The 20,364-nt window shown below is 43.2% G+C and overlaps 1 protein-coding gene across 8 annotated transcripts in view; it reads left to right on the top strand.

Annotated features, from left to right (window-relative positions):
• RASAL2 (RAS protein activator like 2) overlaps positions 1-20,364 on the top strand; it is a 187,978-nt gene that overhangs the window by 78,339 nt on the left and 89,275 nt on the right. For all 8 annotated transcript variants that reach the window (XM_055724688.1, XM_055724689.1, XM_055724690.1 and 5 more), the window contains exons 2-3: positions 5,407-5,534; positions 14,587-14,713. In XM_055724688.1, the coding sequence (XP_055580663.1) occupies positions 5,407-5,534; positions 14,587-14,713 (255 nt within the window). The remainder of the gene's footprint in view (positions 1-5,406; positions 5,535-14,586; positions 14,714-20,364) is intronic.

Raw genomic sequence — 20,364 nt, forward strand, 5'->3', positions numbered from 1 at the left:
GCTGTATGTCATGTAACTGTGCTCTTGCTGTTTATTTTCACACACATTAGTGACTCCTTCTGCGGAAATCCTGCCTTATTACAAGATGCAGATTTAAGGGAATGAACCATGTTGAGATGTGGTATATTTCCCTTTCTGCCCTATCTTTCCTTTGAGTCATGAGTTTAGTCAGCTTTTAGAGACCTAAGTTTAGGGGAAGACTTCTAATTGCTGTTAGTCTTTGAAGCTTCGTGTCAATAGTAAGGCTTGTTTCAGCTTCTGTTCAAGTGCTTGATGAAGGTTCAGACTGATTATTTGAGCTGGACTGCATGGTCACACACAGCTGGGTAGGTTGGGGTACTGACAAGCTCTCAGACAACAGCACTTACCTAAAGTTCTCTGAGTCCTGTCTCTATGGTAAGTACATAAAACACCATGGAAACACAGACATTGGGCAAGTAGACCTGTTGTCAAAAGGTGTTAGGGCTCCTACTAATCTCTCTTCGGGGGGGAAAAAACCTCCCTGCATACAGACTTGGCCGCTGCATTGGTTACTCAGCTGCTTGGCAGCTCCTCTTTGGAAATACTAGGAACATAATACGGACCCTAATAAAGTTGATGAAAATTTGGCAAGTACTTCAGTCAGCCCTTGATTTCACCGTAGGAGGAGTGTGGTTCAAAAAAGGAGCTTTGACATGTGCCAGGGGTTGAGCTTGTCATCACTGGGATAGAGGTTTATTTGTGTTTTTATTGATGGGTAGGTAGAGAGCGCTTTTTGGCAAAGAGACCGAAGGCATGAATTTACCTTTAATGTAGTTTTGTTGGCCTGATTTCGGCTAATTCTGTACTTCTCACTAGCTCTGAAGAGGAGAGGAGATGCTGCTCTTCTGGTTGTAGAAGAGCGACAGCTAAATGGGGACTAAAAGATACTGAAATGCCCATCATCTTTTGGAAATTTTCCGCTTCTGCCCATTGCCTGCTTTTTGGAAAATACTCTCCACTGGCAAATGGATTTGGAATTTTTATAAAAATAATTGTTGCATACTTGCAATGGAAGATTCAGAGATGTTCCCATCTGATAGCAGTAGTACTACTCCCTAAACGCTGCTGAACTGCTGTCAGTTTTTGTAAAATGTTTTAGTCTTTCTGTTGGGATCAGCTTGGAACTGGCTGGCTGCTTCTTCCCTTGTTCCCTTGCCCTGCACCAGTCAACACTTTTTTATTGTTGTTAGGTGGTTATGGCATAACTGTTCCCCCCCCCCCCCCCTTTTTTTTTTTAAAAATAAGCTCTGTAGTTAAAGAATAATAAGGTACGAGTTGTCATTTGGCTGAGAGAAATGGAGCTTTGTGAATATTTATAACATGCTTAATAGTATTTCAGACCCCTGAGGAAAAACAATGCAGTTTCCAAACTAGCTATGTGGCAGGCGGGCAGCGATGCGCTTCTCAGTTCAAGCAGGGGAGGATGTACTGAAAAGGGGATTTTTTCCAAGCTGTTACTTAACTGATATTAGCATTTGAAGGCACATAAGGCATGACCTTTAATCCTGTGTGTAGACTAACTGATCTGCTTGCTTGAATGCCTCATTGTAGTGATGCAGAATGGAAAAGATTGCATCAGACCAGAGAAAGAAATCTTCTGTCACCAGAACTTGCATATTTAGGTGTGTGGCTGCATGAGCCTGTCCCATGTGTAACATCTGCACACTCGGAGCTTTCAGATGCACCTCCCTGATCTCTCCTCCAGCTCCTGCCCAAAATTGCATTCATCAGTGAGTTACCCTCCAAAGCACAAGCCTTCCTGTATGAGCCCCCAGGTGGGAAAGGACAGCCCTGACTTTTGGCCTTTCCCAAAAGCGTAAGGGGTCCCAGTTAAACATGGACTTTTGCCATTCGCTTCCGCAGCAATTCAAACAGTGGTGGTAAATTAGTTTTATGGGGCATTAGTGGAAGAAGTTGGTGGGTTTTATTGCATTCATGTGAAAAGTTGGAGCCAAGAATGTAAAATGAAAACTGAAGATGAAGAGTACCGGAAAGCAGAACAGGGTTTGTGAAGTGACCAAGTGTATATGTGATACTGTGTAAAGTCCCAAAGAGTCTTCAGTCTAAACTGGTAACATACTTCAGAGTAAGTTTTGAAGTTACAGCTGTTGCGAGAGGCTCTGAAGAGGTCAACCACGCAGGAGGGCTAGGCGAGAAATAGTTTAAATAGGTGGGACAAATGCACCCAAGTTATCCTGCAATTTTTGTTGCAGTGAGTTTTCTTGTAATGTGTATTCAACATCCATCTAGTTTTCAAGATGGGCTTGCACCGTCAGCCTTGGGGAGAGGACTGAAGTCCTGGGATCTGCTACATCAGAAAACCAGCTTGCAATTGCTTCTCTTTCTTGAAGAGAGTACTTGGTCAGCCTGCAGGGGTGGTGGGGCTGTGTCCCAACATGTGTTCAAAAGGATACCAATACAAACACAAAATATTAACGCTGTGTGTTCTCTGGTGGTGATAGACAGCTCCAGACAGAGATGGCATGTTACTCTGCCAGCAGCCTGTGGAAAGCTGTTCCAACGTAGCCAACCCACTTGGCAGCAGAGTCGTGGCTGGCCTGCAGCGCCTGATGACTCAGTTTAAGTCCTGGAGTTGTTATTGCAGTGGAAGAAGTCGTTCTGTTCTTTAATTCCTTTGTGCAGCCCGTAGATCAGTTGGATGGTATCCTGCCAAGGCCTGTAGTTAGTAGAAATTATAATGTTAAAGTCTTTTGGGGCTGGGTGAGTCGTGACTGTAGATTCTGCGTTGGAGCTAATGGTCCAGAAGGTTTGGGTTTTTGCCATGAGAAAGTCTACCAGCAGTTCAAAATATAGTTTACGTGGTTGTCGCTCAGTATAGCAGCTGGAGGCACTCTCTTGCTGCTAGCCCACCCACATAAGCAGGACAGGGCATGCCTTCATCCTTTTATTCCCTTGGTGATTTATCATGTGCTTTCATTACCCAAAAGACTGAATCCCTAGAGCTCTGGCATTCCCATTTCTGTTGCGCACTTGTGCTGGGAGCTCGTGGCTTCATCCTGCTCGCTCGTCTTCCCTCTGTCAGCCCCGTTGCTCGTAGGTTTGTCTTGCTTAGGCATGGGTAGGGTTTGTGAGCTGCTGTTTGGGAAACCAAGGTCTATGCAGGAACAATAGTGGTTTTGTTTTGTGTCTTGTCAGGGTTTTGGTTGGATGCCATGATAAATAGGAGTGGCAGTTGTGCCAGAAATCTACCTGGAGGGTTAATGTCCGTAAGATGGACAAATAACGTAACTTGTGAGAAAGTTGTGTTCCAGCATTTTACACAAATCCACTTTTGCTTCACAGAGATTGTGGTGGTTTCCCTTAATCGTGGTTACACCTAAACAGAGTTTCGGGCAATTTCAGGGCACATGGTGTTGCTTGTCACTATCGGAACACAAGCTTTGTTAGGAGGGGTAGCAGTGTGGAGCCTGATTCTGATTTGCAGCTTTTTCCCTGAACGATCTCACGTGAAATGAAGGGAGCAAAGGTGCATTTGTTATTCAGAGCAGTGTTAGCCATGCAGTCGTCTTCTTTTTCTTGCTTAAAAGTACTAGATTGCTTGCTTCAAGCGTTCTTCTGAATGATCACAAAAATCCTAATGCAATACCAGGCTGAAACAGGTACTGAAAGCCATATTTTGAGTTAATTCTCCAGCGTTAGAAGTCGATGTGTTCCTTTACATGCAGAGGAAAAGCTGCTGTGGCCAAAAGAGCATGAAGATGTTGCAGCTTTTTTAGCAGTGAAGTGGGATTTGGCATACACCAGGTCTGCAAGGAGGGCGGTCGGTTGGAGGGGCTGGTTACTCAAAGCTTAATGCTTGCGTTTGGACTTAGGACGTACCGCTTCTTCCCTGCAGCCGGGGAGGTGCTGGGTGTTTGAGGATTCGCTGGCCTCTAGCGGTGAAGCTGGGTAGAAGGTACGAGAAGCAGCTGTGCTTGGCTCTGTGCGAGCACTGGGTTAGTCTGCGTACTAAAAGGAAGCTAACGTGGTTTTAAAATGGTTTTCAACATCCATTTTGCCTAACGGGCTCCTGAAATACGTGAAGAAGGGCCCAGGTGCCTCTGCAGCAATTCCCGGGATTTTTGTAGCGTCTGTTTTAGACCCCTTAGAGGTAGTCCGGGGACTTGCGGAGTCTACAGCATGTACATTGAGAACGGTTGCTTTTTAGATTGATGCAAGTAAAGTTGTATAAAACTAAAATGCAAGATAAAACCGAAACTTAATGTTAGAAAGCAACCAGAACTTAATCTCAAACAGAAAGAGATGACTTGCAGCTGTTCTCTAAATGTATATAAATGGTGCCACCCATGGCTCTGTTGCATACCACCTTTTGTCTATTATTCATATAGCATTGCTATCTGCTGTAAAGAGATTTTTATAAGTTGGCACCCTGAATTCCCAGGGTGGCCGCCTTTGCACCCAGTCCTCTCATCGCAGTGACAGTACCTCGCTGCTCCATGGCGTTCTCTGCTTTTGGGTTTGGCTGCTGGGCAGTGCGGTCTGTCTGCTGCGCTTGTTCATGTGCTTCTCCCTCCCAGTCTTGGAGGAAACTTCTTGGTAGCGAGAGGTGCGATGTGATAGGTAGCTCAAGACTGAGAGACTTAAGGGAAATTGATTTTAAAAATAATTTTTAAAAGATCAGCGCTGAGAGCCAAACAAGTTGGATTTTGGTTTGGGTTATGGTGGGGGTTTTTTGTGGTTTTTTGGGGGCTTTTTTTGGTTTTTTTGGGGGTGGTGGGTTTTTTTGTTTGTTTTAGGTTAGTTGGTTGGTTTCTTCGAGGTTTTTTCACTATAGTGGCTGTGGCTAAATGAAAATGCTGGAAGGCTCCTATCTGTCACAATTCAGTCAAAGAGATTCCCTACCAAAAGATGCTAGTAAGCACTTCTCAATAAACTTTCATCCCTTTAATTTCTGCCCCCCCCCCCCCCCCCTTTTCAAGTCTGCCTTCCTTGACCCCCATCTGCTTTCCTATGTCTCTCTATACTTAGTCTCAAATAACCTAGTTTGTTAAGATTTAAAGCACATTGAAAGCCCTTACCCCTTTTAGGTTTTGAGAAGGGAGCGGAGGGAAGATTAAGTTTTCACGAGAGCTCTTCGTCCTGTCTTTTGGTTGTATTTCAGTCTTTGACAAAGACATTTATATTCATCTTGAGTACTGCCATTTTTGTAAGCCATGCTATAGATAAGTATTCATAGTGTACCTCACATAGCATTCCACATGGGTGCCTCCCAGGATTAGCATTTTGTCTTTTAATGTGCTGAAACAGGCGCTGTGAGGTACGGATTGCAGTTTTGCTTCGCATCTAGCTGCAGAACAGCAAAAGCAAAGGAGGAGGTTCATGACATATGCTAACGCTTCTGGCATCACGGTTTTCTGTTCACAGATGTGAAAGGACCACCTACACACCGACTGTCCTGCGGCCAGTCCCCCTACACTGAAACGACAACATGGGAGAGGAAATACTGCATCCTGACGGACAGCCAGCTGGTACTGCTCAACAGGGAGAAAGAGGTGAGAGAAGTTCACGTTGGCTACTCAGAATTTACTTTTCGGCCTTTATCAGTAAAATGAAAAGGCAGCTTTTTTCATCTCCCTTTTATTTTGCTTGTGAGTCTAGCGGATGATGTGAAAGGAGGGGAAAGGGGAGCTAACCTGTTCCGTGTATGGATGGCAGGGCGTGCACGGTTATAATCCAGCTGGTCCAGATGCTGGTTGCATGGAAGAGGTGACAGCAAACTGTGTTCATCCAGAACTCCCTCCTGGAGTTTTACAGCCTGTGTTTAAGACTGTCGCTACATCTTCCTGTGTTATTGCTGCTTTTAACAGTAGTTAAAGTTACCACAACTATGTAAACCTACCTCCTTGCAGCGGTGCAGACATAAAGGTAGGGAAAAAGGGGTCTGTCTGTGTTTCTGTTGGACTGCTGGGCAGAGAAGGTGTGTCCTACCTTCACCTTGCTGCTGTCACAGGGTAAATTGTTTGAGGCAGAGCTTTGCCCTCCCTTGCTAAATGCAGCAAGGAAGATTGGGTGCCTCCTGACGTGGATACTCAAAGCTATTGCAACCATCTTTGCTTTAATTATAAAATTAATGTGTGTTTGTAGCATGTAGTACTTGGCATTGTGCCTAGCCATGAAGGTAGTGTCAATGTGGTTAAAGAATAGGAATGTTTTAGTTAATTGCAATGCTGAACAAACAAATGCTGATAATCCCCTTCTCTTAGACTACGCTGTCATGTTTTTTCTTGTGATATTTGATGTCTACAGACTGCCACGAATACATGAGCTTTAGAAGCATTTGATAATGCTCCTAGATTTGTTTGTTTGTTTAATTATTCTGCTGTAGATTTACCCTGTTTAAATATTTCAGGAGGTGCTATAAAATAGGATTCTTTTCAGATTACTGAAGTAGATTTTATTACATGTAAATGCTCGTGAATTTGGGTCTAATACCATGGCTCCCTACACTTGGAGATAACCTGAGGGTTTCTGTTTTTTCTTGATTCTTTTGAAGCTTCTGTTTGTGGCGTTGTGCAGGCTTGAGAATATGAGACCTGTTTCTGGTGTAACACTAAATATTCATCTTCATCAGTGATCAGATTTATTTACAAAGGCTGAAATATTTCCTGGTACAGGGAGAGTAGGAGGAAATGATTTTAGAGAAGGACTTGAGTTATTAGAAGGGAACAACATCAATGCTAATATGTAGGAGATATGGTGATCAAACACAGGGAAAATGGAAGGCCCGGATCATGATGTTTGTTTACTATGTAATTCTTCTCCTAGTCTGACAGGCCTGTCACCTAATGAATTAAAATATATACTCAAGAAACTTAAGGACATGTGAGAATTATTCCTAAAACCGTACTGTACCAGCGCAGCTGGGCTAAAAGAATGCATCTCATTAAAGAAATGCAATTGAAAACAACACTGGCTTATATCACAAATAATTAACTGAAGGTGATAATCAGGCTCTTCGGGGTTTTTAATTTTTCCTGCTACGTACAGCTGAAAGCATTTTGCTGGGAGTAAGATGAGTCTTTTGCTTAGACCCTGAGGAGAAAATATGGGAAGTCTGATATATCACTGGTGTATTAAGTCATTATATACTATTTTTAAATACACTTCTGGTTTTTTGTCAGAAGCTGGAGAAATTCAGTATCAGGCTATACAGCGCCTGGGTTTTAAGTACAGAGTAGCCCCAAAAAATCAAGCAGTAGAGTAAACCTTTGCAGCGTGCTTTCAAAGGAGCCTGCCCGCACTATCACAATGAGGAACCACTTGTTTGGGGAAATGCTGCATGCAGATGGGCCAAGCAGACATGCCTTTGGTGCAGGTGTGACTCCGCTTGCTGACAGTGTGATCTGTTTCAGAAGCTAGTAGCTGGAGTCAGACTTGCCATTCTGATTTTCCAAGTAATTTGTCACTACTTTTTTCCTTTCAGTTAACAGTAACTCCTTGCAGAGTCATGAGTGCTTTGTAGGAAAATAAAAGGCCGTCCTACCTTGAGCCTGTGCACATGGCAGTGTACATACAATCCCTTCTAGAAACACAAACCCTATAGGAGTAGAACTGCAAGCTGAGAGAGGCACAGAGCTGATCCTTTGGATTTGCACCTCCTTCTAATTTTTCTGAAACAGAAGTTTCCCTGGTAGCTTTCCTGAGAAAAGGAAGAGGAGGCAACCTGGTTAAATTTTACTTGGCGAGTCATTCAGAGTTGGAAGAGGCTCTGTGAAATGTGATCTAGAAGTAAGAATCAACAAAGGCCTAAGGCAGCAATGGGGAGAGACGCTTGGGAAGAACATAATGATTGAAAAGTATGTAGGAAGGGGATCACAAAAAGTACGTGGGTGGGACCACAGGTACAGGGAGCCTAAGCAAAAGACCAGGTGAATGAGGAAGGGGAAGGTTCCTTAAAGGAGAAAACTGGAGATGATGTTTAGAGTAAAATTATTGGAAAGGTAATGCCGGAGGAGGTTTTTTGTTAACCCAAAGCAAGGTGGTAGGCAGCAGAAGTTGAAGATGGAGAGGTTCCTGCTCTGAACGTGGAAATTGCTGATAGAGTGGATAGTTCAGAATATCTTTGGACGGCTGAAGAGGATCTGAGAAATCTGAGAAACGATGTGAGGGACAGAATGATACCCATCAATAGGGTGGTGGGTGTGGGGGAAGAAGGAAGAGATGTTAACAGCAGAATGCTCTTGCAGCTGAAGGAGAGCACTTGCATCATCACAAGGCTGGTGTAACTTGAAAACTTCAAGTCTGAAGCATCTCATTTTATTCTCTGTGCATCTGCTTTGTTACTTCTTGGACTAAAAATCCAAGAAGCTTAGCCTGTGTGAAATTGCAAGGGAACAGAAATGTTTAATGTTAATAATACTTTTAAAAATCATTATGCAAGTATGTATGTCAAAGCCAAAAAGCAGGAAAACATTTACAAAATGCAAACAGGTACATGAAGGATTTCTTGATTGTTTCAGGTATAATGCCAAGTTTGGTTTCTTTCAGTTCATGCTGTTAAAATACAGCGTTATGAATTGCATGGATTTTTAAGACTGAGGGAACAATACGGAAGGAAATAAATGGAGCAGTAAGAAAACTCTTTTCTTATAACATCCCACCACTATGGATTTATTGTCAAGGCAGTTCAGATGGAGTATGCGCAAGAGAGATTTTTGTGCTGTGCAAGCACAAGAGTAGGCTGGAAATCAGGGAAATTCTGGCGTACAACTTGATTCAGAAATATCTGTAATTACTTAGACAACAGTAGTCTGACAGTGGCACTTTGTGCAGTGTAGAAAAATATTAATTACTTGACACTTTGTCAACTTTATAAGATGAAAATAGGTGAGACTGAATAATGGAGATAATGAATGAAGGGAAGGGAGTGATGCCCAAAAAGTAAGTAGAAAGAAAATGAATCTCTGTAAGGACATGAGAGACGATTTTGCAAATACGGTATCATGAGCGACAGGAGATGTGCAATTACTACAACACATCATCGTGTGGTAATACCTAGCACCATCTTCCAAGACTAGGAGAACAGGTCTAGATTGATTCATTTGCAAATCAGGTGTGTGGTTTTTTTTTTTACGAGGAAGACAGTTTCCTGCTGTCAGGAAGACTTAGATGTTTTCATCATTTGTGAAATCTGTTCCATAGGGTAAGAGCTGTGAGGGCACAGTAGAAGTGTCTGTAATATCAGTGCCATGTAAACAGGGAGAGGGAATGAGTCAGTGTTTATGAAGAATAGTTTTGGATAATCCATTGCACAGCACTTTCACGAGGGATGTGACAAATAGCTGCATCTGGTTTTGGGCTGCTTTTTAGTTGTCTTTAGCTTGGCTCACATCTTGCAGAATCATTTAATTTTATGTTCAGTTGGAAATGAAGATGAGCAACACTTCTCACAGTGTTAGACTCCTTTTTTCTCCCTGTACCCAAACCCTCATCTTTCTTGGGATTTAGAGGTGGTTTTTATCGAGGGCAAAGGATAGTCAAGACCTACGTTTGCTGTGACAAGATCTACTGGTGCTGTGACAGTGGCTAGCAGCAGGTAATCTCTGATGCAGTTTCCTGCTCTTCCATCTCCCGTGACTGACACCAGAAGTGGAGTGGCAGCGGTGATCCCAAGAGAAAACAGCAAGAGCAAACACTGATGCATGGGGCCCCAGGGGAGCGTCTTCAGAAATGCCCACTACCGTTCTCAAAAGGCTCGTCACATTGGTGTCTTAGAGCAGGTATGTTTTACCTGTAACTAGGAGTTTGTCAAAGCTTAACCCAGTTGTAAGAAAATATTTGCTTCAATTCCCAAATGAATTTAATTATTTATTTTCCAAAAGGCCAAATTAAATGCTCATTGGCAATGTTTTTAAAGGGGATTTCTATGTCAAAATTTTAGCCAGCTTACAACTTTCTGGAGGAAGGTAAAAATTAAATGAATTATTTAACTGTTTTGTTGACAAGATTCCAAAGTTCCTGACTATTAGATCAGAAGAGGTTGCCAGTTCTCAAGTTTTTGTCTTGAATAGTCTTTCCCATCTTGAAAAATCTATCTGCAATGAAGAAGTTTTTTTTCTTTTTTTAAAAAAGCCTAGCTCTGTTTGCCTTTAAGAAGCACTACATGCTTGTAAAGCTATTATTCCTATTTCTTCTGAAATCTCTTCATCATCTACCAGAATTTTATTATTACATGTTTATTTTGTTTTTTATATATATATATAAAATAAATAATGATATTATAAAAAAGGCATTTTATACTTACAAAGCGTGTTCAAAGTGGCAGGTGAGCTGTGATGGTGTTCAAGAATTTAGAGTTTGAGCTCTGAACCTGTGCTCATTAAATTGTGAAAATGGCCAGTGAAATGTGGCCTGTGATAAAATTGTCAGGATTGCCAAAATTATCGGCAGCTGGACTGTCCCTGCGTACCTTCTTGTCCCAGAGTGACGCTGCTTGGAGTCCAGCCCTGAATCAGCATCTTTGGCACATTGGCTCAGGGTCAGATGAATCCCAAGTGGTGAAGCCTCAGCAGGGCAAAGAACAAGGTAACAAACGTGGATGGAGGGGATAAAAAAAGAGCTGAAAGCCTGAATTGCTGTTAGAGTCCTGACTCTGCAAGACTTCGTATTCTCTTTGATCCTTTGCTGAAGTGCTTGCTGGAATGGCAGGGGCTGGAGGAGGGTTGGAAAGATTGCGGATGTCTGACTTGGTGTTTACACAGTATTTAGTTGTGCACTTCCGTGTGTTCTGGTGCCACCCCAGCTGTGAATCAGTTTGGCCTCTCCTGGAGCACTTTATACACCTGTTTAAAACTGGGTCCAGCCCCACAGAGTGCAGAGCTGCTGGCCCAGCTCATCTTCCATCTTCATGAAGCGGTATTTCTAAGAGCAGGCTTATCTTATGCTACATAATAAATACCGGTCCTGCAGTCTTGGAGTTAGTTCTTTTTTATCAATATAGACTGAGACTATGGTTTTGGAGGAGTGTTACTTAAAATAACACGGCACTCTTAAGGCAGGCTTCAGGGAGATCTTTTTTAGCTATTTGGCTACTTTAACCTTGTCAATAAACTTGTGGGATGTTTGCATATTCTCTGGTGTAGGTCAAGCTGTGTAGCATTAAAATGTTGCTCCTTGTACATTTTATAGAATTATTGAGTGAAATAAAACAGTATCAGGTTTTTCTCAAGCCACTGTAAATACACGAACAAAAGCAGATCTTTTGCTGGAGTGGAGTGTCGTGTGCTAGGTGAACATAGCTACACCCGTGAACCTTTTTTGGTGTGTAAACACCTAACGGTGTTTTCCTAGTCTGGGCAAAATGTTAAGTACAAAAGGCCAAGTGACCCAGAATTAGGACCTGAGCTCTCAGTCAGTCTTCCTGTTAATGGCTCAGTTCCTCTTCGAAGATAAATCCTATCTCTGGTATGCAGAAGTAGATTTGTTTTTGACACCAACGCTGGTGTGCTGCAGCCTGTTTGCTTTCCCCAAGGGCACAAAGGACAGCGTGGCCTCACTCACCGTTCTCTTCCTCGCCCTCAGCAGCAAGTCGGTACATCCATAGCATCCCCTTGGCTGTTGTCGCTGTTCTTACATACTCTGTTATCAGGGTGGTAGTAGTGCTTTTTTTATGTTGATGGATTAAAAGAATGTGTCATCACCTGCCTGACAGCACACACAGATACTGAAGAGGTATACTTGAAAGAAAAGGGACTATTATTAATTTCTCAGCTAAAAAAAAAAAATATCTAACAGTGGAGAAATTTACCCTGCAGGAGCTGTATTGGTGTAGAGCTAGCAGCTGGGTGTAGATACAACAAGTTCACTGCGAAAGGAGGATCGCAGGGTGGTAGCTCGATGCTTTTAAGGTATGCTGAAGCATGTGGTGTGACTGGTAATAGCTGTTCTGGAAACACAGCTCGCAGCATCCCACCAAAAAACTGCTCTGAAGGAAATCAGCAGAGGCAGAAGACGTGATGGAGTGGAAGAGCATTTAAAAGGGAGTAAGACTAAATGGAGCCTCCAGATGATAACTGAAAATCTACTATGTGAACCTGATGGAATGAATGTGGCACAAACTAACAAAATCAGTCTCTGCTTAACTTCCTAATGTGCTTTTGCACGGAGATCATTCGGCAAAGGAGCTGCTGTAAAAATCTACCAGCAAAGAAAATAGCCCTAACAGAATAACCACTAGGGATTTGGGAAACTTGTTTTGAAAAATGAGCACTGCTTGAAGGAGACAAATAGACCAGCCTGGTAATAAATAGCATTAAAAAATGACCTTAAGAGAATGTTAAGTGCTTAAAAGTCAGGAAATGCCGAAACTAGTTTGTGAGAGCCATTGTAGTGTGGCCTGTTTCTAAAATAGTACGGTATCTTGTACATCTTTTTCAACCTTCAGTAAAAATGAATAATAACTTTTTGTTTGCTATTAATACTTGGTCTTCCGAGCTGATTGAAGATATGAAAGGATAAGCAGCACAGGAAATATGACAGGGGCTTCTATTGCTTTAGCTGCAAGCTGTCTTTTACGTACCTATATGAAAATAAATAGCCGAATTGCATGCATTGCAGTTGTACTGTTGAAGCCAGTGTCCTCGTCGAAAGTGCGCTGCAATGATTTGGGCGCTGAGGGGTTGTGCTTGCTTCCAGCCCCTGGATGCTCCATCTCTCCTTCATCCTTGGGGTTTTTCCAGCTGTTGAATATGAAGGCTTAAGGCAGCCCCGCCAAGTTACAGGTTCCAGATACAGTAACAGAGACCAGACTAACAGCTTCAGGGATAAACAATTTAGCTCGAAATAATGTTGGGGTAACAAATACACATCAGGTGTATGATTATTTGGGTTGTTAAAACAAGAAATGCAGTTAACTCAGTAGCACAATTATCCCGGTCAAAATGACAGCGGAGTAATTCACTACTACTGAGCTAAACTTAATACCTAAACATGTAAAGACCTGCAAAGCCATGGTCACAGCCATGGTTATCAGGCAGGCCAGCAAGAAGCAGGGTATGGCTTCCTCGCCACGCAGACCAGCCAGCAGGCTCGGGGAATTCCCAGTTCCCCGGTTGGGGTGTCCTCGTGTTGAGAGATGGAAATGCCATCTGGACTTGTTAATCAACCATCATATCCCACTGCTGTCCCCCTCCCCATGCCAGTTTGGGCTGCGTGGGGCCCAGAAACACTGTATAAGACAGTACTGCCCCCAGCTGCCTGCCCGTTGTGAGCCACCCAGCTGCAGAAACAGTTGTTGCCAGGGACTGAGAACCTGGTGTTCCAGACAGTTCCAGAGATGCAGTCTCCAGTCTTTGGTTACCAGCCTTTCACCAGTTTGAAAGACCTTCGCTGTCTTGACTTGGAAACTTCTTCAGAATGGTAAAGCAGAAGTGATCCTCCTGCTGGGCAGCAATATTGCCCACCAGGGGAAGGCAGTGGTCTGCATGCTGGGGCAATCGGAGTCGCACCTCTGGCGAGCAGGTAGCTCTCTGAAGTTGTCTGTTTTTCTGTATGCAAGTTAATCGATGCTTGATTTAGCTCATGCTGATCATAGAAACAAAATCAGGATACACAAAGGTGGCCATATAAATTCATAAAAATAATTGGATTCTCTTCCTTATCCTACACGTCCCTTTGTAAGTTTTTTGGGATTGGATTAGGAGTGCAGCAGGCTCGTTTCTTGTTCCCAGACATATGTGCTGTTGGACAAAGAGACTGTATCGCTTAGGCTCTTTTATTGCTCTTAGCTGTTGTCTGAATGCCCTGCAGCCTTAGTGATAGGTAGCGTAATTTACCACTTTTTTTTTTTTTTTTTTTTTTTTTTTTTTTTTTTTTTTGCAGCATAAGCACCTCTCTAGCAAAACGCAGTTGTCCAGGCAGGTGTTTAAAGGCAAAGTCAGGCAGGGAGCAAACCCTGCGGGCTTAAGTTCTGCCAGAATTTCGGAAGAGAAACAAGATCTTTATACATTCAGTGCTTTTAAAGAGAATTAGCGTACAGAATTTTGTTACTGTGGAATAGCGAGGACCCCAAGCCCTTGTTAGAGCTTTCCGAGGTCCCACTTTCAGGATGAGTTTGACTTAATCATAGAAGATAGCCCCCTTCTCCATGTGTCCAGTATGACCAGCAGAATGCCCGTTTTCCTCTGACATGCTGTAGCTGATTGCTGAATGTGTGCCAAGACTGTAAAAACGATTTTGTAATCTCCAAGTTTCACATGTAGCTATCTGACCAGCAGCCTCTCGCCTGACTTCCCAGCGTGGAAGTGGGCAAGGCTGGATAGCAGTGGGTCTGGCGTTGGAGAAGCAGTTTGGAAAGGCAGGGATTGCCTTGTTAGTCAGATGGGTCGGCTGCGTTGACTTGGTGCTGCTGGGGCACGGGTTGCTGCACACCTGCACCAGCCCACCGCTTCCCACCGCTCCGGTGCTTTCCTGGTGAGCCTCAGCGATGCTGTGGGAAGGCCGAACTGCATCTGGAAGTTATTACTGGATGAGTCGAAAACCAGCCGGTTTTTATCAGTATGATGAAAAATAAGCAAATTAACAGCTGTCGTCAACCTTTTTGTGCAGGTGCCTGTGGATGGGGTCCAGGAACCGCAGGCAGATGCCACGAAAGGCCGTTGCCTGCGCCGGACAGTGAGTGTCCCCTCCGAGGGCCAGTTCCCCGAGTACCCACCAGAGGGGGCCGCCAAACTCGGTAAGTCCAAACCTCGGCAGCAATAAATTAATTTTAATTGATAGCCGCCGGCTCTATCAGCAGACACTGCTTGCCAGGCAGCCTCCTTGCAAAGGAGCCTGCAGAGGTGGGTGGCGTGGCAGCTAGGTGGTGGTGATGGAGGTCCTGTGACGGTGGTGCTGTTTGTAAATGCCTCCGGCAAAATTAATTTCCAAACACCAGGATTTATCCAGCCATCAGTGAGGTTGTTCTGCAGGTACCTGCAGGCGGGAAGGTTTGTAGCTGTGTTGGTATACCTGGCAGCCCTGGGGTTTACAACGGAGAGCTCCTGAACGCAGGTCAATAGGAATGCAGCTTTGCAGACAGACATCGGTGGTTCCCGCTGGGGTTTTTTAGAACTATTAGGTTGGTTATGTTTTGCCTCGCTTTTGAGTCTCTCTGGAATGTCCTTTGCTTCACATTTTCCTAACAAGTACTGGGTAACAGGTTTTTCTGTAACTTACCTCATGTGTGTTCAGGGCACAGTTCCTAAAAGAACCGACCAACTGCCTGCTGCTGTTGGCTGTAATTATACATGTTGAAATCTAGGGAAAGCAAAAGAAAGGGCAGGTATTAAAAATGACAAAGAAAAGTTCTGTTACAGTAGTTTCCTAAGTCCAGATTTGGCCCAGTTCCCCCTCTTTATTCCACCCCACCTGTGGGTGCGTGAAGAGCATTATTCCAGCTCTTTCCAGAAGAAGCAAAAAGTGAATGGAGGCAGCAACCACACACAAGCGAATTCCTCTTTCTATTCCCAATCTATGCAAGAAGGTTTTCTTGACGTAGCCTGATTGAATGTAGGAGCAATTCTTTCTCAGTTCAGCTGTAAAAGAATACCAGTCCTGGGAGAGAGTGAGCTATAAGGAAAAAAGCAGCATGTCTCTAGATAGTAAAGCAGCCTTGATAACATTATCAACAAAGGTGAAGAGCAGGTATAGTATTTTTCATTTCACAGGCTCAGCTGTTTTTTATGCCAAAGAATTTTATTCTGTGAGTATATTGCACACAAGTAATTAAAGTCCTGCTCTTCTAGATAACTAATTAACACATTGAAACTGTAGTACTTGCTTATTTATACTTGCCAATAACACTACTTAACTCTTCCTTATTTGAGGAAGGCAGGCAGCATTCTTGGTTGGTTTTGGGGTTTTTTTGGATTTATTTGATTCCTGGGTTAGAAGTCTGAAAAGAAACAGGGCAGGTTGGGGATTTAGGAGGGAAAACCGCTAAATACTTGCGGATGAGTGCTGTGAACAGAACTCCTATTGGATTTGTGTGTGGCGTTTCAAATACAGCTCTAAATTATCTAAATTATCATCTTCTTTTGCCATATAACAAATACTCATTCTCGTTTGGAACTAAAACCAGTATTAAACATGTTTACATGGAATTACAGGCAAAGTACTTACTCAGGTGTGTAGCTAGTGAGATGAATAAAGAATCATATTGTAACCAGTCTGTACTAGGCAATTAATATTATTTGCAAGGTAGAAAGACCTGCAAAATCCAGGTTTTAAATGCCTTCTTTTTCTGTACCATGTGAAAAAAAATTTGTACAAGAATTACTAGATTTTCCTGAGCATCTGAATAGCTGGAAATCCCATTGTTACGTTTTTAAATGTAACCTTCTTCATTTTTCTTGAATTTCCATACAGAATGGATGACTGTGCTATTTGGGTATATGCCTTGCTATGTGTATTTGGTAGAGTTTAAGGGGCATGTGGCATCTTTTAGTGTGCTACTTCATGTATGCCTGACAAGAATATATTAAAAGTACAAGGAAAACTTGTATCCGCGTGGTCCTCTCCATATGAGAGCTGCAACTTCAATGAATATAGATGTCACAAAGTGTGTAGCTAAAGGAAGTGGGCATGCAGCGGGAGGGGAAGACAGACAAGAGCTGGATTAAAACTGAGCAATGCCTGTACTGTGAGGAAGGATGAGGGTAAACAGGAGGGAAGGTTATATATAATCTCTGATTGCAGCACCCTAGGTAGTTCCCTTGTTTTCACATCCTGGTTAGAAATGTTTCTTGCATGATTACAGAATTTCTGCTAATGGAAAAAAGTAGGTTGCAGGGGGAATAGCTTTGTGTCAAGATGTTGAGCCAGGGGACAAACCAGTGAAGGAAGCCATTGAACATCTTTTTATAAAGAAAGAAACAGATGGTGGCAGCCAGGACATATCACCAGCAGTACAGATAACAACTGGACTAAAATAGCTTTGGAATGGACACCAAAAGCTGAAAAGTGCAGCAGAGGCAGCTGAAATATCTAGTTGAGAAATTGCTATGCAGAGCTGATAAGAATATCTAGCTTGTCCTAGGGAAGCATGTGCATAACATGGCAACAGCAGGCCTTGCATCTTATGATGATATCTGAAATTACTACTTGCAGAAGAACTTCTTAGGGCTGGCTGTAGTGCAGAGGTTAAGGCGTAGCAATGGCATTTGCTTTTTTCCTTAAAGGGAGGTATGGCAACCTTACTGTGATATATTGATTTTTTTTTTAAAAAAAAAAAAGGGGGGGGGGGGGAAATCAGGTGATGGAACTCGTTTGCATCTGTAGTGCTATAGTTATACCTTGTACAAAACATATAGAGTATTGTACAAGGTCAGTCTTTTTGTTAATGGAGGAACTGGAATGGTGTGTGTTCTTCAGGGGCTTTGTATAATCAGCAGTAGCATCCATTTTGCGTTCTTTTTTGTGGCATTTTTAATAGCATTGTGCACACATCTTTGCAGCACCATTCCTAGGAAGTGTGTGGGAGAGAAACTACCCACGCTACAGCTGAGAAGTCGAAGCAAGAAATGTGTAACTCACCAAAGGTCAACATTAAGTCAAGTGTGCTTTACCCAAGGGCTGTTGTAGTCATTCTTGCTGTCTCTTTCATTTTTACCCTTGCTGCCGGGTTGGCTCAGCTGTTCGTGAGGCAGCTGCTGAACCACCATGGTTTACAGTCCACGTACTAAGATAGACACCAATTTCCATATACTTCAGTACAGTAAACTGTAATTTGCAATGGTTCAGCAGCTGCTGCAAGAGCAGCTGAGCCATCCCTTCCATGCAGGCAGAAACCACTGTGGTCACCCCTGAATGAGAGCCGGAGGGGTGGACACAGAGATACAACACAAGATAGAAAGTGACTTGTTTAAACAGTGAAAAGATCATTTAAAAACTGTAACTCCAGAGGATACTCACCATTTACTGCTAGCTTAGGAACTTGCCCTCGGCTTGCACAGTGGAGAGGTTGTTTCTGACGTTGAAATTCTTAATTCCTGTCTGGAAGGCACAAGTTGTGTCAGCAAGCTGTACGTTGAAGATATGCCATGAAATTTCCATGGTGTGTAATCTGTACCATTGTATTAATACCTCTCTGTGAGTGAATAGGCACGCTCTAGATATGTCATTTACTTGCTAGGATTTCATCTTGGCAGTGCTTATTCAGAGGGTGCTTCCATTCAGGGAAGCTAGAAACGCAGCTGTAATTTCTCCCTAACTCCAGGCTGACAGCCTCCTTCCTTCTTTCAGGCATTTCCTTCAATGGGCTAATTCTGTTACCAAGTGTGATCCAGGCCCTGGAGACCAGCACCTAAAATGTTGTAGGGAGGGGTTAAGATAAAGAAAACTGAAGCTTGTCCATCACTCTATTGCTGGTCATTTCTGCTTCGGATCCTGCTGCTCTTCTGGTTTTTTTTTGTGTCAGGAAGATTACATCCTTTGTAAAGGATCACATTTTAAGAGCATATCAGAATTAACCATTCATGCAGTAAAAGCATGATTCAGATTTCCACCATTCATACTAGTTGACAGACTAGTAACAGTTACTGCTTCCTTTCCCAAAATAATCCTCTTCTCTCTTACTCTGCTTCCTTCTCGCCACCTGCTCACACTAAATAAGACCTGTTAAGGAGAATGTGTAGTGAAATTTTTGATTCTGGTATCTGAGTGCATCTTTGTGGCATCAATAAGGGATTTTTCACCTGCACATGTGAAATTATCAGGAGAGTTTGAAAGTGGGGAAATAGTTTGGGTTTGTTTTTTGTTTTTTTTAATTTATTGTCAAATGATTAGGAAAGAGCGTCATCAGGGAGAGACTTCTTTGAGATTCTCTGATGCTTAGAAAGCTAGTGTTGATGCAAATGGATTTTTCTTTTTACATCTGGAGATGAAGTCACCTGAGAAGAAAATAAAGACCATTTCACTTGTTTGAAACTAGTTAACCCTGTTTTTTCTCAGTCGCATCTGTGACTGTTGCTTATGAAGGCTCTTGAGAAAAGATTGCTGAAAGCAGGTCAGAGGTGAGGATGCTCTTTGCAAATATTCGTTTTGTCCTCACCTTGAGTCACTTAACATTGAGAAATTTTGGGTTGTGTCCGGTTACTTGGTCTAATCAATGGGAAAACATTATTTGTACCCTCTACCCACACTCAATACTAGTGTGCTTGCTGACTATTGCCCTCGCTGGTCTAATTGTCCTAAACAGTATTAATGGGGCATGAAGATGAGGAGCTCTGCTGGAATGGTTCTGCAATAGAAACAAGCAGCCGAAGGTGAGAGGAGAGAAGGTAGGGACTCCTTAAACTACTTCGTTGCTGACAAAAGTGTCGGGAAGCACATAATTAAAGCAGCCACTTCTTTTTCTTTTCCTCTTTTTTTTTTTTTTTTTTCTTTTTTTCTTTCCTTCCCTGCCCCCCTGAAAATATACTCCCCTTTCTTGGCTGGAGAGAGAACAGCCACCAAGATTGAGGACAATCTGGCTAAGCAAGTCTTACACCTGTCAGGAGCTTCTACGCAGTCAGCTCTGCGTATACAGTGTCTACTGCATGTCAATGTCTATTCACCCTTGCACAGATCTCTAGCTCATCTTCCAAACTTTTGTGCTGGAGTCATCTTCATATTTCACATCAGAGAACCAACTGGCCTTTCTGCAGGGCATTAATAGCTGTTACTCAGCTGCTGACTCACATTGCAGCTCTTCTCGCCATCCTTTGGTACAGTTTGATCCATGCAACCTGCTGTTATCATCTGTTCTCCTCCTTGGAACGGATCTCGCGTGCCCTGGTGAGCTGTCATTCTCAGGATGTCTCTGTGGAGATCGCCTTTGCAACCAGCAACGTGGCGATGGCAGAGTGGTCATGCTGCTGCCTCGTACCGAGAATACTGGGTCCAGTGTTGGGCCCACCACTTGAAGAAGGTTGGAGACGGTCCAGCAGAGATCTGCCAGGGTCATTCTGTTCAGGAGTAGGGGACCCATGAAAAGAGGCTGACAGAGCTCAACTTGTTCAGGCTGGCAAAAAAAGAGGCTAAGGGAGTGATGTGATAGTCTATGGCTACTTGAAAGAGGTAGCGATAATGCAGCCAAACCCTTCCCGGTAGTGGTAGATGATAAAACAAGGGGGGAATGGCCACAAGTTTGGGAGATTCAGGGAAAGTTTGGCACCAGGAGGATAATTTAGCACTAAAGCAAGGTTGTAGAAACCATCCTTCAAGGCTTTCATGGCTCAGCTGGACGAAGCCACAGCTGACCTCATCAGGTGCTGCCCCACTCTGGGTGGAAAACAGGATGAGATAACCACCGGGAGTTCCTTACAGCCAGCGTTTCACTGGTTCTCAGTTTTGCTTTCTATCACT

The sequence above is a fragment of the Falco cherrug genome, chromosome 12 (assembly GCF_023634085.1).
Source record: "Falco cherrug isolate bFalChe1 chromosome 12, bFalChe1.pri, whole genome shotgun sequence".
NCBI classification, from domain to species: domain Eukaryota; kingdom Metazoa; phylum Chordata; class Aves; order Falconiformes; family Falconidae; genus Falco; species Falco cherrug.